General features: G+C 36.7%; 1 protein-coding gene across 1 annotated transcript; it reads right to left on the bottom strand.

Annotated features, from left to right (window-relative positions):
* Positions 1-1,674: 1,674 nt before the first annotated feature.
* ZNF654 (zinc finger protein 654) lies at positions 1,675-24,016 on the bottom strand. The gene is made up of 9 exons (XM_010184295.1): positions 24,011-24,016; positions 22,808-22,953; positions 18,167-18,248; positions 16,142-16,277; positions 12,001-12,203; positions 11,088-11,227; positions 6,226-6,367; positions 2,193-4,503; positions 1,675-1,808 (listed from the first exon to the last, which is right to left on the bottom strand). The coding sequence occupies exons 1-9, from the start codon at positions 24,014-24,016 to the stop codon at positions 1,801-1,803; spliced, it is 3,174 nt and encodes a 1,057-aa protein (XP_010182597.1). The 3' UTR covers positions 1,675-1,800.
* Between the last annotated feature and the right edge of the window lie 2,576 nt (positions 24,017-26,592).

The following is a 26,592-nucleotide window of genomic DNA, read 5'->3' as shown; positions in this document are numbered from 1 at the left end:
CCAGAACTACTTAACAGCCTATTTTACAATGAAATGCTTAGGTTTGCACGTGTGAGCCACAGCTACAATGAACAGATCTTTTATGTACCTCCTGATTTTTAACTCATTAGTTTTACGTATCTTGATTTAAGCAAGTTGATCGCTGTATTATGCAATACACACACTGCGATGAGCTATTCAGTAAGCAAACCGGCTGAGCAGGAACAGTTGGTCTTTGCTGTCCCATGTTTCTGTGATGACTCCATCTGTACACACCAGTTTTCATGACTATACCTTCCAAGCCTATAATCACATTAAAATTTTCAGCTACCTGCATAGAGCAGGATCCCAAATAAAACATTTTTAGGTGGCAAGGCAGTGTAAGATCAGTTAAGATAAATTAGTACAGTTATTAGACAATGTGCACATTTGCCACACCTCTGCTTGCGGTGGAAAGACCAAAAACTACAACCACATCATTTTTCTTTATGGATGTCCTGTATTTCAGTGTTACATATAGAGCTGAATCACTCAAATTTCCTGTCTTCACATTCTGATTGTTTCTATGAACAGTGAATTTTGGATAAAGTGCTTAATATTTAGATCTAACTCCTTCACTAACTTCTGGGAAAGGCTATCATTTCAAGAGATGCTACTAGATAGGGTTGTAACGTGTCTTAAGGTTGAGTCAATACATATTTCCTCCCTTCCTCTAGACAGTAAATAAGCAGTTACAGTACTGAGTTGTGACCTAACACCATGAACCAATATCACATACGTGAGACAGGCTCTTTCTGATCTTGTTTTCCAACCTGACACGTGCTCCGCTTTTGTCTGTCCTTTTTTTTTTTTTGCTTTGAACAGGAAGCCATCTCAAGTTCTTCACCTCTGTATTTGCAAATTAGTTTAACTCTGCCCTGCAATGCAAGCTTAACCCCCTTCACATTCTATATTTGTTTCAATCTGCTTCCGTTGATATCCACACCATCTGTGCATGTACTGCTTGTATAAGTTTTCCTGCACCTACAACAGATGTTTTACAGGACACTCTAAACATACACATTTACCATAGCCTTGAAAAGGGCTCCTATTGCATGCATCTGATTTCCACTTTGCCTAACTTTCACACTTGATATCACATCAGCTCACTTTTCCTCGCATGCTCTGTACTTCAAGTTTTTGGCTGTTGGAGCATTTAATCCATCTTAGATTTCTTTCTACATTCCTCTATTTGGATTCTGAGTATAAGTTTATTAAATGAGCTCCATGATTTTTATCAGATAATGGAATTACGTACTCAAACTTTGCAAAAAGAATGCATGGTTCCTCTACACATTTCTTATCGATGTTATAATGATGTAACAGCTTCTTGACCGATTCCTTTCCAGCTGTGTGGATGAATATCCTTTAACCACACATTTTCCAACTAAAGCAGCTTTCAGAATTGGCTGGTTTTATTTCCATTCAACAATTAACTCCTCTGCTTGCTCAACTGTATGCCTTATTTTCCTTAAACCTGCATACTAAAAAGACTGTGCTGCTAAGCTTCAATCACAGATTTGGAATGAATGTGGCTTTTCGGATAACTGGTACTTTGGGGATTTTGTAGCAACCTTTCTGGACTCAAGACCTGCAGAGCTCCTATTATTCCTCTGTGAATTTTGTCTAGAAAATGTGCTTTGTCTTTATCAAGGTCATGTATTTCTTTAGTAATTTGAGACTGCTTTATGATTAAGGCCAACTGGGAAACAAACTGATGCTTCTTCATGTAGTGTTTTCTTACACCACTCCTTGTTTGGTACATTTTCCCATAATGTTGAATCAGGCACCTGTAAAAGAGAATGCATTGAGATCAAAAGTAGGACTAACCAACAGAAATCATTCTTTAATCTAGAACACTGCTTATGTTTTTCAACATGTTTAGTTTCAAATATACAAGGAAAGACAGACTGAATTACCAGATCTGTTTTACGAGAAGTCTTTTGCATTACAGTTGCCTATTAATTCTCCCCATTTCTTTCTTATTCTAAAGTGCACGTCCAATTCGAACTTCTAATTTAGCACAGTATTGTGATTTGTCTAAGTTCCTGCATACTGCAACTGCTTAGAAGTTGTGTCACCCTTATCTACTCGATCTGGTTGCCCGCTTTCAAAGACCATTTTCTGGTTGGTATCTACCTCCGAACAAACCAACCCAGGATTGTAAGACTTACTTTCATCGTCTGAATCAAATCCAAAGAGCGTCTGACACTTCTTTTGTGCAAGGTGAGCCTCAAGTGCTTCTGAATTACAGTAGATGGTCAAGCAGTTGCCGCATCTAAATCTTTCTGTTGGTTTGCTACAAAATTTATCTTGTTCAGAATAAGCATCTACTTTATCAGTCAACATTTTTCTACGTTTTGGCATGCTAATGTATCGTTCATCAAGGTAACTTGGAGGCAACGGTCTAACATACGGTTTTGTTAAGATGACACCATATGAAGTATTCTCTGTTGTCTGATTTGGTTTAGAAGGTAATTGCGAGGGAGCAGCATTATGTTGTGGTATATCCTGACAGTTCTGTAAAACTGGTAACACAGACCCATTTTCTGTCCTTGTTTCATCTGCCACTCTGTCCAAAGGTATTTCTGATGACTTTGATGATGTCTGATCTAGGTCACTGTGCCCATTGACTAGTTGGTCGCTAACAACATTACAGTTTTCAGAATTTGGCTGCAACACAGGTGTCTTTTGGTCTATGAAACTTAAAACTGTAGTGCTGCCCTCAGACGAGCTTTCGTTTCCATTGTGTATCATATTATTTGCTTTCTTCTCAACACTTTGTATATATGTCTTTGGTTCTGTAGAATCCTTCCTTGACTTCCAAGTTGGAATCGGTAAATCTACAGTTTCTTTATCATTAATAGATTCCTCATTGTCTTGGAAACTACAAAGTTCTGAAGGATCATCTGAAGAATCTTTTTCACTTGCATCTTCTGAACATTCCGGTGTTTTATTTAAATAATGCTGAGCCTCATGTTTATACAGCAAAGGGAGCTCCTCAAACAGCTCCGAGCACTCTGCGAAATTACATTGAGCTTTAAAAACACTATGACTTTTTGTATGTTCTGCAAGCTCAGTTGACAGCTTAAATCTCTGATTACAATTAAAGTGTAAACAAAAGTAAACATTTGGATACACATGTCTCTTCAGGTGGTCTATAAAATGTTGGGAATCAGCAAATTTCCTCTGGCAGAACCGGCATTTTCCTTTATTCCATTTCATTATATGCTGCTGCACCTTCAGATCAGTTGGATGAGCTTTTCTTGCATGTTTATTGAGAAATCTGATCTTTTTAAACACTCTAGCACAACCATTTGCAGGGCACTTAAAGGTTCCTTCCTCATCCATAGCATCAATGTCTTTCTGAGGGCAAAAAGCTCCATTCACTTTATGCAGAATAGGTGACTCTTTACTGGAGCTCTCATCGTCTTCAGGCAAACTTTCTGTACTTAAAGCGTCAGGAACATTATTAAAGCAGCTGTCACTACTATTTTCAGTAGCATCATCCTGGTCACTTAGATGGTTTTCCACCACATCAAGCACCTGTTCTGCATTCTCTTCCTCTACTTGGACCACTTGATCAGCACTTGGAGCTACTGCAGCTTCTGCTTCATTAGCTTTGGAACCATCAGAATTCCCGTTTTCAAGAGAAACATCAGAGTGTTCCAGTTCCTTCAGAGCAGGAGCCTGCTGACCAGCTTCAAGAACTGCAGCAAGATGTTGCCTTTCTATCTTCCTGACATGATTCTTTAAGTGCTTCAGCATAAGTCCTTTTTGCCTGAACTTTCTGGTGCAAAGTACACAGGAAAAACTACCCTTTTTTTGGTGAGCTTGTGCATGTTTCACAATGTGACCACCAAGAAATTCCTTGTTGCATATCACGCAGCAGTGCCTTGGTTCAGTTTGATCTAACATTTCAGATGCCTCAAGAGCTTCATGGTTATTTTTGGCATTACCTTTGGACTGGGCTTCGGAGAGGTCTTCAGGGTCAAGCTCCCCATTGCTTACATCTGTCAAACTGACACGTTCCTCACCCAGAGCCCTATACTCTGTAATCTTCTCTGTGTTTGCAGTAGAGTTTTCCAGTGTACTTTCACTTAAGCCAACAAAGGCTTTATCTCCCAATAACGCTAAACAATTCTGCTTGATCATCAAGAAATTCCAAAACTCAGGATCAAAAAACAAACCTTTTTTCAAAATTGGAAGCAATTCAAAACGTACACGGTTTTGAACAGAACTAGCGCACTCATTGTATTCTTCATCTGCACACTTATATAAGTGTTCAACAGTGTAGTAAGACTCCAAGGTGCGCTCAAGAAAAAAGATTGAAAGAGCACAGATTCTGAGGATCTCCAAGTCATTTGGCAGAAAATGAGCAATCGCTTTATAAATAAGACTTTTCATGTTGGGGTCTTCACGGAGGTCCAACTGGAGGGCACATCCACATATTTCAACGCATATCTGAAGACCATCTTCACCAACCTGCAGGAAGAAAATTACAGTGTACATAATTATAGAGAATACATAATGGTATTTTCCTCATGGCCTTACAAAATTCTACAGCTTGAAAGTAAACTTAAAAAAAATCGGACCCACAGAAAAAAAGAAAAAGGAGCTAGTATAAGCAATGCCCAAACTTCCACATCCCATGTATTTATATTCATCTTACTTACAAAATAGCTAAGAGTTCAGAAAGCACCCTGCTAGCAAACTTCACCTAAAGGCACATACATTTTAAAATAGTGTTCAAATAAGACTATAAAATACAGATACAAAAATGCTCACAAATAACATCTGGTTTGCACTGAAAGCTATAAAGCTACTGTCAACAGATTGATACTTTCGCCACGTGCAGTTCTATGTTAAAAGACAAATAATTATTTGGGGATATAAAAAGAGTGCACATAATATCTGATCTAGCAGTATCTTCTGTCTGCATCTTCATTACCTAGGCTGTTTCACACTGTAATTTGACAGTTACTCTATATTTTGTTCCTGTTCTAACTCATTTAACTTGCATTGCATAAAAACAGAAGCTATAACATATTGCCCTCAATTTTGAACAACCACCACCAGAGAAACTGTAAAAACCCATGGGCAAGCATTCTAAAAGGCTTGACTTTTCAGAATTGACAAACTTTCCTTCCAATGAGCAGAATTCCTGTTCCTCACTTTAGGCTGGGGGCTCTGCCATGAACACGTGATTCAGAAGGATGATCAGAAACACACTGCCCAGCAGGTAGCAGGTTAACGTAAAAAGTGTTTCAGAAGTTCAGAAATAATTAATACCTACCTGTATTTAAATGTGTGTTAACATATACATACAATGTTCCACTCCATTTGTAGTGGGTTATTAAAAAATACAATCATTCAGATGCAAACCCAAGTTATTCATGTCACTACAAGTATTTTAGAATACATACCGAGATTAAAATCTCGAACAGCAGCAAATCATTGCATTTAGAATTGTACACCAGCACCCGTGACAAAATAATTTATAATTCATTTAAGGCATAGAATACAAAGGAACTCTGTTCAGTCAGGTTAATAATAAAAAAAAAATTGCTTGGAAACAACTCAAACCGCTGTGTACAAAACATTGCACGTTACATCTTTTGCAGATGTTCGTGTGGGACAGCATAATACTAACATTTGAAGCATGACACAGTGCACTTTTCTGAAGCAAAATTGTGACTTCTCCTATCTTAGTCTAGCTTTTCCTTTATGTTACATTAAGCACTTCTTCAGATTTGATTAGAACAGGTAAAAGGACTCAGAATCTAACAAGGGAGAAAGGAGGATGCAGTGGCATTACTCAAGTTCTATTTCCTTAAGGAGCCAGGCTGAAAAAAAACCAACCAAACCCAACTGATGCATCTTCCATATTTACTCCATGTATCTATTATTAAACTCCCATTTACAGAGGATGACATTCCTCAAACTTACTGCCAACAGAAAGGAAGACTCGGAATTCAGTAACAAACAAACAAACACACACACACACCTTAAACACACAACAGATCAAGGGCAATCATAATATTGAAGCACAGTCTGGGACTTGACAAAATTAAGATAATGTTGTGGCCTTCCCTACCCCTCTTACCTTTCCACAAGAAGTGGCCATTACACAATAGAAGTATCTCTTTACTTCAACTAGTTACAAAAAGAATGGGGGATGGGGTAAAACAAAAAACCAAAACTTACTTCATCCTTAATGACTTTCATGAAAGGGAAAATTACTCTGACATTTGTAGCAATTCTTAAAAGCTGGTAGCACTGGTCGACAAATACTTGTTTTGATGGGTTAGATTTAAGCTGCAGTTTACTCCAAATGAAGATCAGGTCCCTATAAGTACAGAACAAAATATTTCAATTAGATTGAATTTTAGAACTATCACTAAGCATGATGCATTACTAAGAACAACTACTTGCATATTCTGTAACTAAAATGATATTTGAGGGTATAATACCAATCTAATTAACACCACAACTGTACAATGGAAAATGCAACTTAATGCAACTTAATTACTTTGTTAAAGTATTCAGGGTATCTCCTCTCACTGAGCCAATTAAATATTCAACACAAAATTAATGTATTCAGTTTAGTATCAGAGAACTGCGTAATAAAATCAGATGCTACAGCATCTAGCCCTTACCACCATAGGGAATAAACGTCAGGCTGAACAGTAAGCTCTGTGTGCTCTTGGGATTAAGTTACTTTTAGTGCAAGGATGAGGAATCCCTCAGGAAAAGCAGTGTTTGAATGTGGAAAATGGAAGCATTGTAGAAAACCAGCTTCTGATATGGTCCATTGACAGGCAATATTGATGTTCTCCAGCTGTGCGCATTACAACACAATTTTCTGGTTTTACTGCTGTCACCAATGGTCTTTCTAGCCAATAGCAGTTGCATCAAAGTATCAGCTCTACAACTATTCATACACCTCCATGACCTGCAGCCAAGTAACACTTCCAACTGACAGAAGAGAACATAAGAATAGATTGCTAGACTCTGCAGCAGAGCTCCTAAACAGGGAATGTGTTAAGTCTATAAAATACAGCCAACTGAAATTTACTGTCTGTAATTACTACACACATCAATTCAGAGACTCAGAAAGGTAACTGGACTTAGCTTTTACTTATTAGAAAATTTGCCAGCACAAAGATTTTACACAGGAGTAGCTATCATTAGGACTAGGCAGAAATCCCACCATAACATTACAAAGAAAACAGGGGACTGACCAACTTCCATTTTCTGAAGGAAGACGCTTTTTTATTCCACCAGCTGCCTCCCTCAGAAAACACAAACCCAGTTACTGACAAAATATTTGCCTCATCTTTCAGAGTCTCTAGACCGTGCCAGATATAAATCAGACAAGCCTTCTGAGATTAAGCTTGTCTACTGAGGTCAGGGCCTGCATGAAGGGAAGTGACAGAACTGCCTATGACGAAACACCAACTTCACTTTTAAATTTAGGACAGCTCTACAATTCTGCCTGACATTTTAAGAGCTAGACAAGAGAACTCAATTGTTTTCTTGTACTCAGAACCCAAGAAAACTGAAGTCGAAAGAAAGACCAAGCTTAGATGGGAGAAACTGTGTAAAGGGAGTTCTATAAGCAGCTCTATCCACAAAAACATTAGCCTTACAGGCTTTCTACAGATACAAGCTGTTCACCTCTGCCTTTACCAGGCTAGAAATCTAAATTCTTGAAAAGTCTTGCAAACTTTACACACAAGTTTGAAACTAGAGTCTTTGTACACCAAACCATTAATAAAAATTCAGTAAAAAGTCTAAACTTGAAGTACCAAAGTACTGAACATTTTTGCTGTTAAATGTTACAGCTACAATTTATTCTCTGCTTTGTCTCATACCGTTTCAAAACACGTCATTTCAACACTAACCCCAGAGAATTTGAGAAAACTCAAATTATTCTTCTGAGAGATTAGTGGTTGAAGTGGCTTGCCATGTGTTCAGACAAGTATGATGGCTGGCACAAGGACAGAGCTAAAAAGGAATGGAGAAAACTGACATTAGAAGGAACAGCTCCATGGGCTAAGAGCAAGCTGTTAAATCAGTTTAACCACCATTTGACTAGACCCTGAATTGAAATAGTACTTTAGTGTTATTACTCCATGTAGACATTGGAGCTTCTTCTTAAGCACATTTCTGACTTTGATAATCATTAAGGATTAAAGCATTCTTGAAGAGCTGACTGAACTCTATTTCAACCACTTAAATGCTTTGGACACCAACTTTAATGCTGAAGTCAGTAGCACTCGAGATTTCTGTCACTGACCACAACACAGATGATAAACTTGAGATAACATAAGTAGGGGTAGTTTCCTATTTGCTTGATTATTATGGCATAGTATAGTACATCATGACATTTACTTCTTGAATAGTATAACTTAGTTCACACCTGAGGCCTGTGCTTAAAACTATTATGGACGTGTGTTGGGGCAACTAAAACTGTTACTGTGAGATCACAGAACTCGGGAATTCTTTACCAGAGGCAGCCCTTTAACATCCTGCAAAATGCCAAACCCACCAGCAGTATAAGAGAACGGTTAAGACTACCCTACCTTAGCTAGATCTAAAACCTTTGCTATTGTTGGTAAGCGGAAGGTCTATCTTTCCGTGGTTATAGACAGCACGCTTTACCAAAATGTTATCCAGTGAACAAAAATTACCTAAAGTCAAAGACTGATGCAATGTATGGGAAAAATTCCTTGGCTTACTGAATTTACTGCAAAGGAAACACTTGAAAATAGCCAAAACAGCATTTAAAAACTGCTTGGCAGAGAAGGCAAGCCATTCTGCTCTATCTGTTCCATCAATATTTTGGCTGTCTTCCTGAAGTGACACCACTTTTTGATACTACAAAGTCATTAATCACATCATTATGGACTGATCTCTTACCAACACCTTGTAGTGGGCCAAGTACAGCTTGCTTTGTGATTAATTTGTAAATGGTCTTCATTTCAGAAAAATTATTCAGATAATTAAAATCTAGAGCTTATTTTTAGTATCAGTGAAAACAACAGGAGTTTTGTGACAGAGCTGCTTAAAGTCCATCTTCCCCTGAGCTAATGGTTTCGGTGTGAAGATTTCATATAGGCTGCTCCACCTGAAGTAACAGAAAGTATCTGCTATTTACAGCTTTCTAATCTATTTTGGTATCTTATATTTGCTCCTAGTATTTACTGCTAGATCTGTAAGGTCCTCAATCCCAGATAAGGCAAGATGATTTATGCTGTGCTGAAGATGTTAAAATCTTCTCTAGGGACAAAATACACAATGTGGAATCATTTAACCTGGCTCCAATAAAAACTGAATTACAGTATAGTCGTGCCTTCACAAGCTTTGTTCCAGTTTACATTATCTATGAAGCATTATGCAGATTTCTCTTGTTGAGTATGCAATTGCTAAGGCTCAGCATCTGTAAAGAACAAAACAGCTATTCCAGCTGCACAGACATAACTGCTCTGAGCTCTTTCAAAGACCTTCAAGTTCTATATTCTGAATAGAAGATTAAAACACCAAGAGATGTCAAAATGGTTTTCTCAATAAACAGATATGAAACAGTACTGTACTCTCTTCTGGAATTTCATTTTTGGCATCCACTTTGCCAGAACATAAGGACAGACATCTTGTTTTGAACAGCATTTTTCAAAACAGATGAAGCAAAACTTAACGATCAACTGGGGAGGAACAAGGTTAACATGTGACTACAGCAAAAAGTATAAAAAGTAGCTTTAATTTCAGTATTTAAAATGCACTTAAAAGACTGTATTCCCAAAACAGAAAGCACTAACCATGTAACTAATACGTGTATGTTACATCTGCAAATTTCCTGACAAGTAATAAGTCAGGAGATGCAGCATTTGGGCAGGAATCAGCAAAAGTGGATTCCATTCCAAGGTTGGTCACTGGGCTCACATAAAATATGTACCTTTTTGGTTGAACAACTTCATCTGTCTTATGGGGACAGCCATGCCCACATTCTCTGGACAGACTGAATGAAAAATACCACTAGGTATTAAGAACATACTGTATTAAAAATGTATGTCAATCATAACTACAAAGGTTTTGATTCAACACAATCAATTACTCATCCAATAGTTAAGGAAAGAATTTTTTAACAAATCAAGCATTTTGAAGTGTTACCTTCATTACTTTCTCAAAAAAAAGGAGACACCTTGCTTTTCAATTCTCTGAAATTTGTGAACAGAGAAGTCCTATATAGATTCTAAACTCCATATTAAAATTACTTATGCAGATTAATAATTCTATCTTTATTGATTGGGGGAAAAATATTGCTGACTAAACCTTTTTGCTTCAACTACATAAACAAATTAAGCCTACTTTATCAAGCAATGCAGATGTTACCGTAGGTATAGAAATTATATAGGCTAAACAGAAGGATTATCTTCCTTAGTCATCTTTCAGTCCTCAGAATGATTAAATTTGTTTTGACAACTCTTCAGAAAATGCTTCTTAGCCATTAAAACATCCAATTATCAAGCTGATTCAGTGTGTATGAAGACATTCTTACTTAAATGTTTTCTAGAGGACCACCATTTATCTTCTGTTTATGGTTCTGTTTACAAAGTAAAAGTTTTAATAATTCATAGCACATTTCCAGAACCATACATTCTTTTTTTGGACTCTTTCTAGTTTGTTTATTATAAGCAGTGTCATTTACCTAGCAGAATGACAAAATATCTGCATTGCTAGAGTCTACAGACTGCATATTGTAACACATTGCTAATAATAACTGTCATATTAAGAGGCATTTACAGCCTAAACTAGGTAAAAGCTCACTCTTTGGTTACTTTGAAACAGCCATTAAGTGTTATGTGCTATGTAGGCTACCATTGTACATGATTGCGTGTAAAAAGGCAACAGGTGTAACAGATATACTAAGAATGCCTAAAAATCAAGTTAGAATGTTTTGATCTGGTATTTTAAACTTGAGCTACATCTCAAAGTTAGAGGAGTTTCACTTTGGCAATAAGCATTAATTATCTGCTGAGCTGCTTCACCAGAAAGAAAGTATTTACCATATACAATACATGTCCCCATTTTGAAGCTGTGGGACTAGGAACGATTCACATAGTTGTAAGGCTAAGGTAGTCTTCCCTTCTTTTTCAGTGTTGCAGATGATCTCAATTCCACTCTTGCAATCAGTCCTCAACAAGTGCTATACAATTAAAATAAAATCAATTTAGATAAATTGGCTAACATGAAATAAAAACGTATCAGACCTTTCTATATTAAAGAAGCTACTGAAAACTTCAGGAATTGCTGTTAACATAGGATTTCTTTGGAACAGCTTTTGCATAGGTCCTTAAATAGAGATTTTGGAGATATTTAGAGCTCTTTCGTATTTCTTAGAGTAATTACAATACTAATAACTGAGAAATTAAAAGACTACACAAAAGTACTTCTTTGTACGATGGTAAGCTTGTTCTTAAAACAAGGTTAAGAAAAGCAGTTATCCAGCATGTGCTATCAGTGGTAAAAGTAGGGCCACATTCAGCTACAGTCTCATTTTACACACTGGGGCATCACTAAAAAAAGAACTTTAAGGCTAACAAAACTATATAATGTGCAAACCACTGGGCTGACACCAATTAGGCTCAAGGGCTTTTGCTAGAATAATAGTCAATAGTAAAACAGTCAATACACTGAAGTTACAAAACACTAGAGACTCAAGTTATTTAGGGAATATATGTACAAGGAAACTTGACCAAAAAAAATTTGCATGTAGGTCAAAAAGATTTCTAGGCGCTTAACATTTAACTTTTCAGAGCTTAAGCCAGCAGCACTAAGTTAAGCAACACCTGTATAGGTGCCTGATTTTTTGACATTTGGTTCTACAAAAACAGAGATCCATATGCTCCTCTTGACAACTTGCATACAGTAAGTATAATGTACTACTTCATTAAAAAAAAGTATACTGACAAACAATACCTCCTGGAATAGCTGATCTTCTAATGGTGACATATAAAGACAGGTGAAAAGAGCTTGATGGAAATACAGATCTTTACTGATATCTGGATGATTTATGCAAGATTTGATAAGAGCCATTGCCTCAGGGATGCGTTCACAGGCAATAAGGTATCTGGCACGTAGTTCAAAGAACAGTGGATTTTCAGAGCTTAAATATTTGTTAACTGCACAGAAAAGAAAGATTTAAAGGCAATTAGAATACGAAGTCCAAACAACCAATATATTTAAATGTAATGTTGTTCTTAATAGTGCAATTTCAACGAATAATATAAAAAGGCTCTGCTAAAGAAGCTAACATATTAAATACAATCAAGAATCTGTCCTTCTGCTTGGAAAGATAAATTGTTATATTTTTTACACCAGTAATCTAATTCAGTATTTTGTTTTTAACAGATCAACACAAGGTGCTGCAAAAGGATTAGTAAAACACACACTATACAGAAGCAGACATGAACAATTCTGAGAAAGAAAATTCCCTCCTTTCTCAGCACTGGAATCTGAGTGGTTGTCAGAACTATAGGATCAACATCACTTACAACGTTATAACCGTAAATAATTAAAACAATCCAGGATACTCATTACCCATTAAAATGGAAGAGCTCGGAGTGGTGAAAAAAATAACTAGAATTAGCACGCTAGTGCTTTAAGTAGCTTTGAACACCTTGATTTTCTGCGGAAAATATACTTTTGCTTCCACTCAAAGTGCTACTGGGCACAATTCTAAATCCCCAAATACCTTTAAATTCCAGGTCTTGATTTACAGAAATCTAAAAGCTAATCTTAAAGCTGACATTTGAATGAATTTTTTTCAACTGAGATATTCAAAATACTTAACATTTAAATAGCTAGGAAATTATAAAATACACAGAAGACATGCTTTAGATCTCTAGTATAAAAGATCACACAGGTTCAAGTATCTCTTACGATTAAGTCAAGGGTACAAAATGCAGTAATGCTGCTTTTATTTTGAGAATTGTTTGCATCTTGTCAAGTAAATGCACGCTCTGAGGTGTTAATGGTGCGTTAACATTTATGTAATGTATTGGACAATATGGCCTGATCTTCCTTTTCTGTTCGCAACAGCTATCTTAAGAGTAAGAATTAAACCTCTACAAATTAGTGTATAACCTGCAGTACTGTACAGTGTTCCGTACTAAAAGAAAAAGAAGATTGTGAATTTAAAGTCAATGAAGGCTAGAAGTGAACATGGCAAGTTTATACTTTAGAAAGAACCAGCATTAATAAAGTTACAAGCAACTTAAAGTGATACTTAAAATGATAAAAAAATAGAAGTGGTTACTGAAAACCACAATCTGAATAGCTAAGACATTTTTTTCCCCAAAAAAGAGAAACATTATCTGTATAACAAGGTTTCACTTTAACTTCTTTTTTGAATGACCTCTAGTTTTAAAGACATTTCTTATGCTCAGAAACAAGATTTCTCTAGCATCTTTATTTTTATGCAAGCTAGTGGTACATGCTAATGAATACTTAAGGAATATTATTCAAAGTGATATAACGTTTTAGATGATGTTTGTCAATAAACGTTCTGTAAGGTCCACCATAAGAGAAGACCTAATTCCTACTATTAGCACTTCTGGATACAAACTTAGTAAAGATAATGACTGAAAAAAAAAGCCAGTGTCTAACAGTAGTCATCTACTGCAAGAAAATTGATCATATAGAACAACCCTTAAAGCCAAGTAAAGGCTTCTTCTCTTCTAAATTAAAACACTTATCAGTATCATATGCAAACATTGCCCAACAGATTATTGACTATTCACATTGAAAAATTAGGCCAGAAATAATTAGCTTTTGTTACATGCTGATGTTAAGGAAATGCTGAATGTGTAACAACTGGCTGTAATATCCTTCCCCTCAGGTCAGTATGTCTGTCTGCTCCATAAATGAGAACTCCACTTCTGGCAGCACGAGCTCCCAGGGAAGGGAGTCTTCTACACCCTCCAATGCTGTTTTTAAACAGACTGCGAGTTCCAGCTGCACCACTGGCAGGATTGTGCTCCCTTCCTGTAGTGGAAGGCCCTCTTTTCCCAGGGCAGCATTTACAGTACTTTCAATCCCCCAAGTAAAAGACAACTGCTAACTACAGTAGCATTTAGCCAAGTCTGCGATACATTAAAAACAGCTCAGGGAAAACAACTTCTATTCTTGTCCAGGCAGCACGTGTGGTGCTTTGCTTTAGAGCAATAGATGCCAATTAATTAACTGCTTACATCTGAGTGTACCTCTGTCTACAATAGGCTGCCTCATTCTTCTTAATCTCTTAGAAGTTCACTGCTCCTGTGCTTCAACCCTGCTATTTTTCTTCAAACCCAAAGACAGTCCTTCTTTCCAGCCATCTCAAAATGAACTGCAGCATTTCAAAGTATACTACAATCCATGAAAAGACAGACACAGCAAGGTTTATCTTGGCTGAAGCTTTTCCATGTAATTAACGCATCCAAAGCAGGATTATGTAGTTCACACAATGCGTATTTATCAAACTGACTTTTGCAAGTAATGCTTGGTGATTCAGCAATAACAGGCAGTTCTCCTCATTAAAATAGTGATCCCCGAGGGAACTGTATGGCCAAAATACACACCAAACGCGCCAGCCTATAAAGTAGTACAGAATGTTTGCTTTGTGTAAGACTTCACTGGAATCAGATTTTGAAGGAAACAGGACAAGAAAGAAAACGCTTCCAAAAGATATAATCTAAAATAAAATGTTTGTCATCACAAATGAGATATGTCAAGGGTGTGTGCGGGGATATTAGAAGATAAAAGGAGGAAGAATATCTCAGCAGAGGGAAAGGAGATGTGGCCTGCAACAAAAGGAAACAAAACTATCATCTAGTGACCACACGTAGTCTCATTCCTACTCTGCCAGGTTAAAACTCAGTAGAAATGCTCAAACCATTACCCATCATATAGAGGCTTCATGATGATGAAGGAAATCATTAAGGCAAAGGACTAAACTCATTCTTTGCTGGAAAGATGGAGACCCGAGACCTAACTTCAGATCATAACCACCAAAACTTCTAGAGCTCATCATGCGATGTAGAACAAAACAAGGATAATCTTTGCTTTCATTTTTTTTCTGTAGGTATTTGACTAGAAGTTTATCAGATACATAATAAGAATCATGGGTAAGCTGTGTTGCTCAAGGCTTGTTTCACAAGAGACAAAACAACAAAGACATTGTTACATCTTAATCGTGTTAATTTGTCATCAAAGTACTTTCTCTGGTTAAGGAGGTGGCTCACTGAGCTGTTGTGACTTCATAGTTCTCCTTTCTCCATAGAACCAACACATTGTCCTCAACACAGTAATGAATTTGAAGCATGCACTAAACCACAGTAACTAGAGAAGAACTAGCATCCTCTGTCACCATCAAACAGAAACAACTTTTAGGAGGTCCTCTGTGAACACTGCTAGCAAATAAATATGTTGCATAAGATGTTAGTAAAGACTTTACTGTAGATTGAACATATTCCCCTTATGAACTTCCATTAACATTCTGGTAATTTTTGTTTCCACACGCTGTTAAAAACACTGGTTTACTTTGCAGCGTGAACAGTAATCTTTCTCCTATTCCCAACTCTAGGAATTATACATAAACAGAAAGCAGCTATCGGGTACAGCCACAGGTCTTATTCTAAACAGAATCAAGAAAAGCCACAAGCCCCACTGTTTACAATTTAGAAAGAGAAATCAAATGAGTCAGAGTACTATGAGATAGAAATACACATCAGTTCCTGCCTGATCATGTTACTTCAGTAGCCTAACTGAATTCAAGTCACTCTCCACGCTCTTTCATGGGTTGAACACCTGGATTTGGTAACTTCATTTTGTAAGCAAATGCTCAGCAGCCTCTTGTATCTGAATAACTTGATCTCTCCCTTCTAAAAGTAGACTTAAAACTACTAGCAAAGAAATTTAGTTTTCTTTCAAACAAAAATAAAGGGGATTGGTACATTTTACTACAGGAAAATAGTTAACTTGTGTGCAACACCAGCTGACAACACTTGACCCATATCAAAAAAGCATAACTTAACACATTTTTCAGTACTATAAATAATTAACGTGGTAAATGAAGTACCTAATTCCTGTGACACAGGCTTTGCTTTAAGAATTGCTTGTAATACTGGATTCTCCCATGGTCCACCATCTCGGATGATGCGTGTCACTAGTTCCAGATTCATATTTCTGTATCTACTTAGAAGGTTCTGACATTCCTACATGTAAAAAGGAAAATAATTAGGAAAAAAAGAAAGAAAAAACCCCTACCCTTATCTAAAAATAAAGTTAGGCCATCCAAAAGATACAAATTAAGAAAACCCACGCATGTTTAAATATTTCCTCAGTCAACATTTCAAAGCTACAAATTCTTTTATTGACCAGGCCTAAACAAAGCCCTAAAGCAACAACTTATATTCCCTGAAAACAGTAATATGGAACTGTGGCTGTCACATCTTCTACAAGCACCCAGCAAGAGCCTGTAATTTGTGTAACAACACAAAAATGCCTTTCCTTGAATTAGAGATATTGCTGGCACAGGCTGTTGGAGAAGTCTTCACCCCATGCTAGTTGGCACAGATTTAGACATGTTGACACTGGATTTGTGATCTAGTAACAGTGTCTGAATTCTATGAGAGAAAAACTGAATTAAGTCACCAGCTCTCAAGCAACCAGCTTTCTCCAAATCTCTATGTAACAAAAATCATGCTTGCCTAAAATAATCCAGAATGTTTTAGCCACCCATAATTTTCACATATGCCAAGTTCCACCTCTCCTCATTATTTGCTGGTAAAAGCATCAACATTAGTGTTAATCAACAGCATAATTTTAGTAACAAGAAAAAGGTATCTAATTCTGTAACAAAAAAGTGCAGCAAGAAGAATGGCTTCTATGCACATATATTAACTTCTTCACATATGCTTTTGTGCTGTAAATGTTTTTGTTTCAATTTAATTTTTTCTTTTATATTCAGGTGAATAGGATGGCAAAAAATGTTTTAGTAACTAAAAAAGTGGATTACACAACTGATTCAGAAATTCTTTATCTAGAAAATTGTGTAAAGATCTATTTTAGTATATTCACTGTTTAAAAGTCAAGCCAATTGAGAATCATTTTAAAAAGCACAGAGAAGAAAGTATTATATATCACACTTTTTCCTAAATTCTTTCTTGTTCATAGACTGTTTTTGAAAAGTACTTACTGCAGGACTGCCAAAACATCCCATTATTATTATAGAAGAAACCCTTACCCATAGCTGAGACTCCTAAGCCAGTTCTTGACCCCATTTTTCCACCATTCTAATCAAGCACGTAATTACTGATGGTTTGACAATTACGGTAAGTAGTGCTGACACTTTAATTTGTAGCAGCAGCAACAAACAGGTATCAACACAAAAATAACAAAAGGACAGGTATTTCTCAAACTGCAGCTAATAGAAGGAAACAACCCTGGTTTTCATCCTTTCTTTGCCTACAACAAAGTTTCCTCTCATGGTGCCACAAGTACTTGTGTTCCCATGCAGTGAACTCAAGACTCAAAATCAGTTCAGGTCAAAAAGACTTATCTGGAAAAAAAAAGGCAAGTTTTTAAACCCAAGATCATTTATCTTAAACAATTGTATATAGCCATACAAAACCAAGAGTACCACAGTTTTAAACAATACAAGATAATGGTGAGCAGAAGAGTTCACTGAGACAAAGCTTCCATTTCAAATTTACTATTTAAAACCGCAGAGGGAAACTTGAGGTTTCATGTCATAAACTGGTACACAACACTGGATGACATTAAGTTCTAATTAGATATAAGCAAGCAAAGTTTCTCTCTTCTATGTCTTTAACATGATTGGTATAACAAAGAAGTATATTTTACTTAGTCCAAGTACACTCAAACAGCAGTACTGATGATAAATGTACGAATAAATGGTTTTCTCTTCAAATATCTCCCCCACCTCCCCTTTTTTTAATCCCCCTTTGGGTAGAAACGTAAGTAAAGCAGCTACCTTCTTTCACTGTAATGATATGTTTCCTCCAGGCTACATGTCCACATGAACTATCTGTTACGTGTACTAAAATAATATTAAGGTTTATATAAAAGTAGGCAACACTACCTGGATTGAACCTAAAATATCCTTCAGAGGATCTTCATAGAACTCATCCTTTCCAAAGAACAGCAGCAATTCAAAAAAACTCCTAAAAAACAGAAGTAGTGACAAGTCAACCAAACTAAAAATGTTCATTTAAATGAAACTGCTATAAGCCTACTACTTTTAATACCACTAAAAACAAAATTAGGGCTTTTATAAGTTCCAGACCCATGCCCATGCACAGCTTCTCTAAGAAGTTTGGCTAATGCCCACACTCTCTAAACACAACTCGTATTTCAAAAACTATGTTGGTCTAATATTATTGCACCAAAATTTTTTAGTTAGACTTACATGCCTCCCTGCCCCCAGCATATTTTTCATAAGGCATAAAGCCACAAACACAATACAGCTATAGATGAGTTGACAAGACCAAATCAGTAATAAAACTGATTACATTTAAGCACAACTTAAAATCCCTTCTGTGGCACCTTTTTCATAAGTTCAAGACACTGAGACTCACTGAATCTGCCTGATCATCTCCCTCAGGAACTCTTCTGTCCTGCATACTGCTAATCACCACTACAAAAGTGGTAATTCCTCAAAAGCCAAAGCATTTCTCAGTTATCCTCTTTATTCCTCAAAATTGCTGCACAAATGTAAAATTACTGTAGTATGCACAGTGGATAAGGAGGTACATTCAAGGTACAGCAACTTCATGTGAATGCAAATTCCCAACAATTCATGTTTTCAAGCATGACAAGCACTTTCTACTAACGCATTTTATTGCATTTCAGTTTGTCTTACTATAATGCCCATTAAAGTCTCACTATGAAGATGCAGGTAAAAGGTGCTAATAATGTCATATTTCCAAATAAAAGCCTTTTGCTATTAATTCCACATTAAAAAAAAAGTCTTTGAAGATTATTTTCAAAGATAGAGCTTTTGCCTAAATATACAAATAGAACTACATTCATCTCCTGCATGGCATTCAAACCAATTGATAAAATTTCAATTTTACCACCAATAAGTTTTTAAGTGAATCAGGTCTATGTTCAGTAACAAAAATTCACAAGTGTTACCTCAAAGAAGGTCACGTATAAGGGAGAAGGCAGGACTAATCCTTTCAACAGCAGCCTAGATTCAAACTGACCTGTGGCCTCCATGTTTTCTATCATCCTAAAATACTCATCTAATGTTTTATTTATTTTTAATAGCGACTGAGACAAACAATCCTTAGAGCAGAATCAGAGGGGTTGGTAAAAAGCAGCTTTCCAGAGCTCAAATCAATTTAGGTCTTCATTTAGAGAAGCATACTTCCAAATAATACTGGCAACCCAGTCAATTAAAAAAAAAAAACAAACAACTAGGTAGTTGGACCTTGTGGACCTGCAGACAGCTCCAGTGCACCTGCTATTGCTCTGCCTTAAGATTCTGAGAAATCTAATTTCTATTTGGAAAAGCTAACTACCAAGCACAGCACTAACCTAATCTGCAATTGCTGCTTGAGAAAATAATGAGCAGCAGGCAATAACTGAGCGACTCTCAGAGGGAAAGATAGTACTGAACAAAACCCTGTGCATCTAGGGTGCTTCAGAAGCAGGACTGAACAGCAAAGGCTTTGATGTCATAATAGAAGAAAACATGAATAATCTTCTTTAAGATTATTCTAGACATTTTTTCCAAATGAACAGGGAGAATAAGGAGGCACAGAAGGTGGAAGATGACTCCAGAAAGAGATTTCAGCAATCCTCCAAACTACAGGGTTTTGACTCAAGATCTTGCTGATGGCAATTTCTTTCCTGACTATAGCATTTAGTCTTTTGTTGCAACAGCTCTTAAAACAAAAAGCAGATTTTCATGAACAGGTGGACAAGGAACTCTTTTGAAAAACAATTAAATTCACTGCACTTATCCCCATATTGAAAGTCAATCTTCAATACATTTGAAGTTAACATTTAAAGCAGTCCTACAGTGTTTCTTTTTGAATAAAGCCAATTCAAAAGAAGTTAATGAGCACACTTAAGACAATTTTTCCTCTCAATAACATTTTCAGAAATACTGTGCATTAAAACATCTTAATATTTGCAGAAACAAAATGAAGTGTCGCATGCAAATAATGTGAATCTATAATAAAATTCTGTTTCCTTTGGATTATGCTGCAGTAATTTTTCTTTTCCCTAACCAGTGATAAGCTATGCCAAAACCAGATCTAAATAATTTAAGATATATATTCACTATGTTCAGTGACAGAATTTTTTTCCAGATTAGGTCCTTGAAACTCAACTCACATATGGAATGAAAAAAACAACCAGTACCCAAATAAGTACTTCATTCTGAAAAACATTATCTCATTTCATGTTGATAAACAAAATTTTGCAGCATACTTGACTCTCAGGAGAGGCCAGGCATGAGTCATGTCATGATCTGGAAAGCAGCCAAACCAGAACTTAAATAAGACAAAACCAGCTATAGCAAACGATGCGCGCATCTGTTATTTGCTTTGACTGACTTCAAGAGAACAGGATCTTGGGGAAAAAGATAGTGGAAATTAATAGTGAACAAGTGTAAACTACAGTTTCCTTACTTATCAATGCACCTGCTCCACAGTCTTATCAGACTAATAAAGGAAGCTATCAAAATATTTATGTTTCCTCATCACCAGTTAAAATTACTATAGTCAATTCCAGCTTGGCCCTGCTACCTTAAAACAGTCTGCTGCATTGCACATCCAAATTTACATCCATCTATTTATAAGAATGGTGCTTCTAGATTTACCGCATCACTACTTTGATATTACTGGCCTAATTGCCAGAAGATTGCCTAAGAATACAGGTATGCTGGCACTACTATTAAAACTCCCTGATACTAACTGTAGTACAGATGCTGCTGTGATGAACAGCAAGGCTAGTAAGTATAGGAAATGCAACAGTTACTGATGCTAAGAGTTTATTGTCTGGTTACCAAGGAAATCTTACTCAAGTATGACAATACAGTCAGGCAGATTTTTGCTCTCCAAGAACTAATGCTTGACATGCAACAAATTGTTTAAAAAAAGAGATTCAAGCAAGGTTTCCCAGGTAACTACAACTAGTGAGTCCCAGGATCCCTTTATGATATCACTTGCAAAACTACACCAGTTAAGCAGTCAGAAAAAAAATAAGCTGGTATTCTAGAATGTAAGAAAGTCTCAGTGAGTAAACCCAGCTCCAAAAACCAAGATAGACAAGGGTGAAAGGAACTCAGCAAATAATTAATTTCTAGATAATCAGAAAGTGACCATCTTACATACAACAAATACCTCAATTTCTACCCTTTTTCCTCCCAAGCTTTGATATTTAAAAGTATATAAAAGTGTGGCTTGAATTTTGAGTTTATTTTCTAAAAACTAATGAAAAAAAAAGTCACTACACTCTGATGTAACTGCTAGTCGTTCTCTGATACCTGAGCATTCCAGCTTTAAAAATCATGATCTTCCAATTCCATAAATAGTCCCATGTCAAATAGTTTCACACACACAAAACTGTAAATCTCTTTGGTGAAGCTTCACCAACACTTAAAGAGAACAGTACTCTGTAACTGTATAGAATAAAGTCTTGACTCCTATGTAATTAGTACTAATAGATCAAGACAGTATAAAGGATAAGCAACCCAGTACTCATGACCAAGTAAATGAAGAGAGAAAGACTAGGAGAGCATTCACTTCAGATGACTGGATGAGGTGGGAGCAAGACATTTCCATGCAAAACTCTGAACTGAGAGACGGAGCAGTATTCAAAAGTACTGCTCAACAAGAAAGCAGTTAACCAGATAGACAAATGAATCTGATTTACTCAAACCAAACTCACAATAAAGTTAGCTTTTAGGCTTTTGTCTCATCTGCTGAGAGAAGATCAAGTACACTACATCTTAACTAAGTATATCTAACTCAAAGATTTCCCCCCCGGTTTCATTCAATACTGAGGTTTTGAAACCTGAAAAGTAGGTTTTTAGAGCAAGAAAAAATGGGACTTTAAACTTATCTACTGATCACTACCATGACACTTTCAGCTTTCATGTGGGAAAACCATCAATGCATCAAGACAATTGAGATCATAGCAAGATTTATGACCTAACATTCTGCAGCTCTTTAAGTTGAGTACAACTTTTGGTCAGTTAACTGTGTAACCAGTCATTCCCACAAACATTATGATTCAAACATAAAAATATCTTCTAAAATGGACTCCTTTAATAAACATTACAGGAAATTAATCTTAACAAATACTTATTACATCACTAGAGGTAGAATCAAAGAATTTAGATAACTTATTTACAATTGTATGCTGCCAAAGGTTGGTCTTCAAATACTTCAAAATAAGATTTTCCAAAAAGATGTCTGCATGGTGATCACTTATTGCTTTACATTATTTATCTTGCCCCTTGCAAATTCAGAAACCCCTTATGACACAACACTGCAACACCTGACTTGAATATTCAACAAGGATATAAAAAGATTAAACTAAATTCTAATATTCATACCCTCAAGTTAGCAAGTCTTTGTCTCACATAGCTATGTCACCTCGTAAAACCACTCTTGAAAGCTCTGTGGATCTCCAAGAGCCCACTACTATCGTAACAGTAACACAGACAGCCTATATTGTAAAGGAAGTAATAAAAATATGTACTTACAAAGCTAGGCTACTCAATACGTATTGTACGTGCTCACATTCAGCTGGGAATGATACACAGGCAGAGGTGAAACAACAGAGTGCCGTCTGAAGCACCTGAAGCTGCGGCAAAGGAACCTGCCATCTTCCAGCATAGTCTTCAACAACCTAATGACAAAGACATTGAAATACATATTACAATGGAAAACGCTCTTTAGTCAGAAAAATGTAGTTAATACTGTACCTGCTTTATCTCCCCTCCTTCTCCCTCAGAATCAGGATTTGTAACCAAAAGAACCTGACTATTTTGTGTCATCAAATAAAAATAAATACAAACTTTGTATCCTACATTATAAAAGATATACCACAACAGACCACCAACTATTCGGAGAGTAAAGGCAAGGAAATACTTCCTTCTTACATAGTATCATTCAAACACAAGTTTTTGTTTTGCAAGAAGATACAAATAGAGAGAGTCTGTAACAATATCCAGACATTCCATTCTCAAAATTTCGAAGAGGGAAATGACTGACCTGTGCTCTTCTAGCCTTTATGTCAAAGGCAGACTCATCCTTTCTTATCTGATCAAATAAGTAAATTTGGCTTTTTTTTATATAGCCGATGGAACTAAGGTTAGTTATGCCCTGATCTACAGTTATGAAACTGCATCACTCTTTATAGATAAACATGAAGGTGAAAAATATGTGTTTTAATGTGGGCAAAGAAGTGGATTTTCTCCACTGGGAAGCTCAATAACCCAGCACCACTGTTGTCTCAAAATCTGGAGCCTGGTTTCCAATAAGCCAATACTGCACACAGAAATGAGATACCAGGTTTATTACAATCTTGCGCAGGATCGGGTGCTAGCAGGCTAATGCCAAAAAACCTAGCACATCCACAGGGGAACAACAGAATATTTACACACTAGAAGTTGAGATCAAGTTACCTCGTTTCACACTTATCTATTGCCCTTGATTGGTGTCTTAACTCTAGGCTTTTCATTTATGGATGCAATACACAAAGATTCAGAGGGTGTGGGCTAAAATTGAGTAGGGGGCGTTTTGGCTTAGGGATGTGATCTTCACCATGATCAGTGCAAATCCAACTAATGATGCCCATCTCTGACTTCATGTCCCCTCAAGTAATATAACAGGGTTAACAATATTTCTGTGGGGGCGTTCTTCCTCCTCTTCTGGTATCCGTGACATCTTATCTGTCCTGTTACCTGCATGGTTAACTGTGCACTCAGGGCTGTGCCCAGCAGCAATTATCACCCTTTAGCAGAGCTATTCTGAGTACTGCTCAATATCACCTCACATTTCTACACTGGTATCACTACGCTGAAGTCCTCTGAAAGGCCCAGTCCTTTTAAAGCACTCCATGTATGACACATACAGCACCAAGCTCAGCACAAAGCATAGCAATAAAACAGATAGTTGTAAAGGCACCACCAATTCTGTGACAGACTAGTCATGCTGCAGTCCCCCAGCAGAAGGCCAAGGGCTTTGGGTCATCTATCCTCCTTTAATCAACAGCTAAGACATGACTCATAGGCAGTGTTCTAAGCAGAGACTGAAAACTCTATTTCTTCCATGCTCTTAGCTTATCTCATTGCACTACAGTCTCCCTTTGCTCACTTACTCCTCCCTTATTTTTTCCATCATTACAGCACAGCTTCAATATAAGCAGAAGTGTGGACTAGCTGCACTTTAGGACCTAGGGAACTTTTCTCCAGCTGAGGAAACCTAACTGAGATTTGCATCCTGAGAAAGTGAGAACCTGGTGGGGAAATGTCACGGAAATCGGGAACAGAAAAACCTCTTAACACCAATGTGGCATTAAAAAGCAGGCATTCTTTATTCAACACTGGGTGCAAGGAGCATTATTTATTCCGTCCAAGCTCACACAACTACTGGCACTTTTCTTGGCATATTTACACACAAAAGTTTCAGATTTACATAATCTAAGTTACAATGATTGGTAGCAATTTAAATGTAATTATGCTACATTTAAATGATCTGCTGAATCATTCTCAGATCAAACTGCACTTGCATACAAGGGGTCCTCCGGTGGTCTCTTGTGACTCTGAAGAAGAACTCTTGCTGTCCTTTTCATGAACTCTGAGTCTTTCTCCCATATATATGGTCTTTCCTGGCCCTGTAACTTTTATCTGTAGATTCTTCAAGTTCCTTATCTTGGTTTCATCTACTGTTCTGCTGGATTATCTGTAGCCCTTCAGAATGTACTAGGATATATCAGTGTAGTAGGATGTATCAGTTATGGTTACAAAAATCACATCCTTGAGTGAGTTCTTGTTTGAGGCCCCTTACAACACAAATACAATGCCATCAGTCCTGCTGTAAAGAGAAAGGTAAAGCACTTCATAGCATACAGAAGGAACAAGTAACCGGCTTCAAGAAAGCTAGAAAGTGTCAATCCCAGTTATACCTGGGCACCAATCTCAAGAGCCAGGCTGGCCAATAAAGCATAGATTAAACAAAAATCAGATATCCCTTCAGGATTTATTTTTGACTTAAAAGTCCGTGAATCCCACTTACATTTGTATAATTCCAGATGAACTAAATAAAGGATTTACAAGTCAGGTTAAGTGTCCTACATATTTAGTTTCGAAGCTGCATGCCTAACTTTAAGGCTCTGCAACATGAACAGGCCAGTGTCTCATTTCTGACAGTTTGGTTATAGCTGCTCCAAAGCAAAGCAGTTACTGATGATAGGACTGGCATTTTTTTTCTCCTCATCAACAACAGCTGAGACTGTTTTATATTTTGGAAGCAGATTTTGCCTTCCCTCTAAATTTACTTTAATAATTCCTATTTGAAAAGCTGTTAGCTTAATGCAGCAAATATCTAGGTCAACTGGAAGAGAATTAGCAGACTTGTAATAAATACTCTTCCTTTTACAAGGAAGAATAAATACTTTATAGAATAGTACTGCCTCACACATTTATCGCATGTTCTCCAAAATACTTTTAGCAAGGTCCCTTGCATAGGAAATCACAAAAGCCTTGAGAAAAACAAAGCAGACACCGAATGTTTTTTAGTGGTTTGAACCTCCAAATGGTCAAATAAAGGTGGAACGAGAACATCAGTTCTCACCATGGTGTTACACAACACTTTGATCTGAGAGGCACAGCATAGATAAGTCCATAAATGATTTCAAGCAATGCAACAACATCTTGTTATATTGATTTTTTTCCTTGGCAGCATAAAGCACTAACTGGGTAGAACTGTGGATTTATGACAGTGAGTGACAATATTCAGCATAGACAAGTGTACAGTGGTACTTGGGGAACTAAACAAATCAAATATTTCATATGATGGCCTTCAAACTGACAATTACCAGCCAAGAGCATGACTATTTTATTATGGTAGATGTTTTAACAAAAAAAAAAAAATCACCTCAATGCTCATCACATCAGCCAAGAAAGCAAATTAACGATTAGGAGAGTAATAATATAAAACAAAGCAGTGTTAACGGCTCAAAATCATAGCACATCCCTACATCTATAAAATTGCATGCTGTTTTGCTACCTACCCATTCGTATCTCAGAAGAAAATACAGAAGGCCTAAAAAAAGCTTCAAAGTAAGGCAAGAAATGCTAAGTTGTGAAATAAATTTCACATAAGGATCAATGCAATAGAAATATTCACCAAAAGTTACTAACTTTAGTACATTAGCTCAACTGAAAATAGTTAGAGAGGCTAAAGTTACCGTATTTGCTCATCTCGTTCTTTGGTTAGGCATATATGAAATTCTGATAAGATTCTAGTTCTAATGTCAGTGTCC

This window comes from Mesitornis unicolor, unplaced genomic scaffold, assembly GCF_000695765.1.
Source record: "Mesitornis unicolor isolate BGI_N332 unplaced genomic scaffold, ASM69576v1 scaffold26125, whole genome shotgun sequence".
In the NCBI taxonomy this organism is placed as follows: Eukaryota; Metazoa; Chordata; class Aves; order Mesitornithiformes; family Mesitornithidae; genus Mesitornis; species Mesitornis unicolor.
The sequence above is the reverse complement of the archived record's forward strand: the minus strand, read 5'-3'. Positions and strand labels throughout refer to the sequence as shown.

Excerpts from the sequence above, each read along its gene's own strand:
- ZNF654 (XM_010184295.1), bottom strand. Across the intron at positions 18,249-22,807 it reads GTATTGAGTAGCCTAGCTTT|GAGTTTTTTTGAATTGCTGC; the intron begins GTAAGTACATAT and ends TCTGTTTTTTAG. Across the intron at positions 4,504-6,225 it reads TGAAAGTCATTAAGGATGAA|GTTGGTGAAGATGGTCTTCA; the intron begins GTAAGTTTTGGT and ends TTCTTCCTGCAG.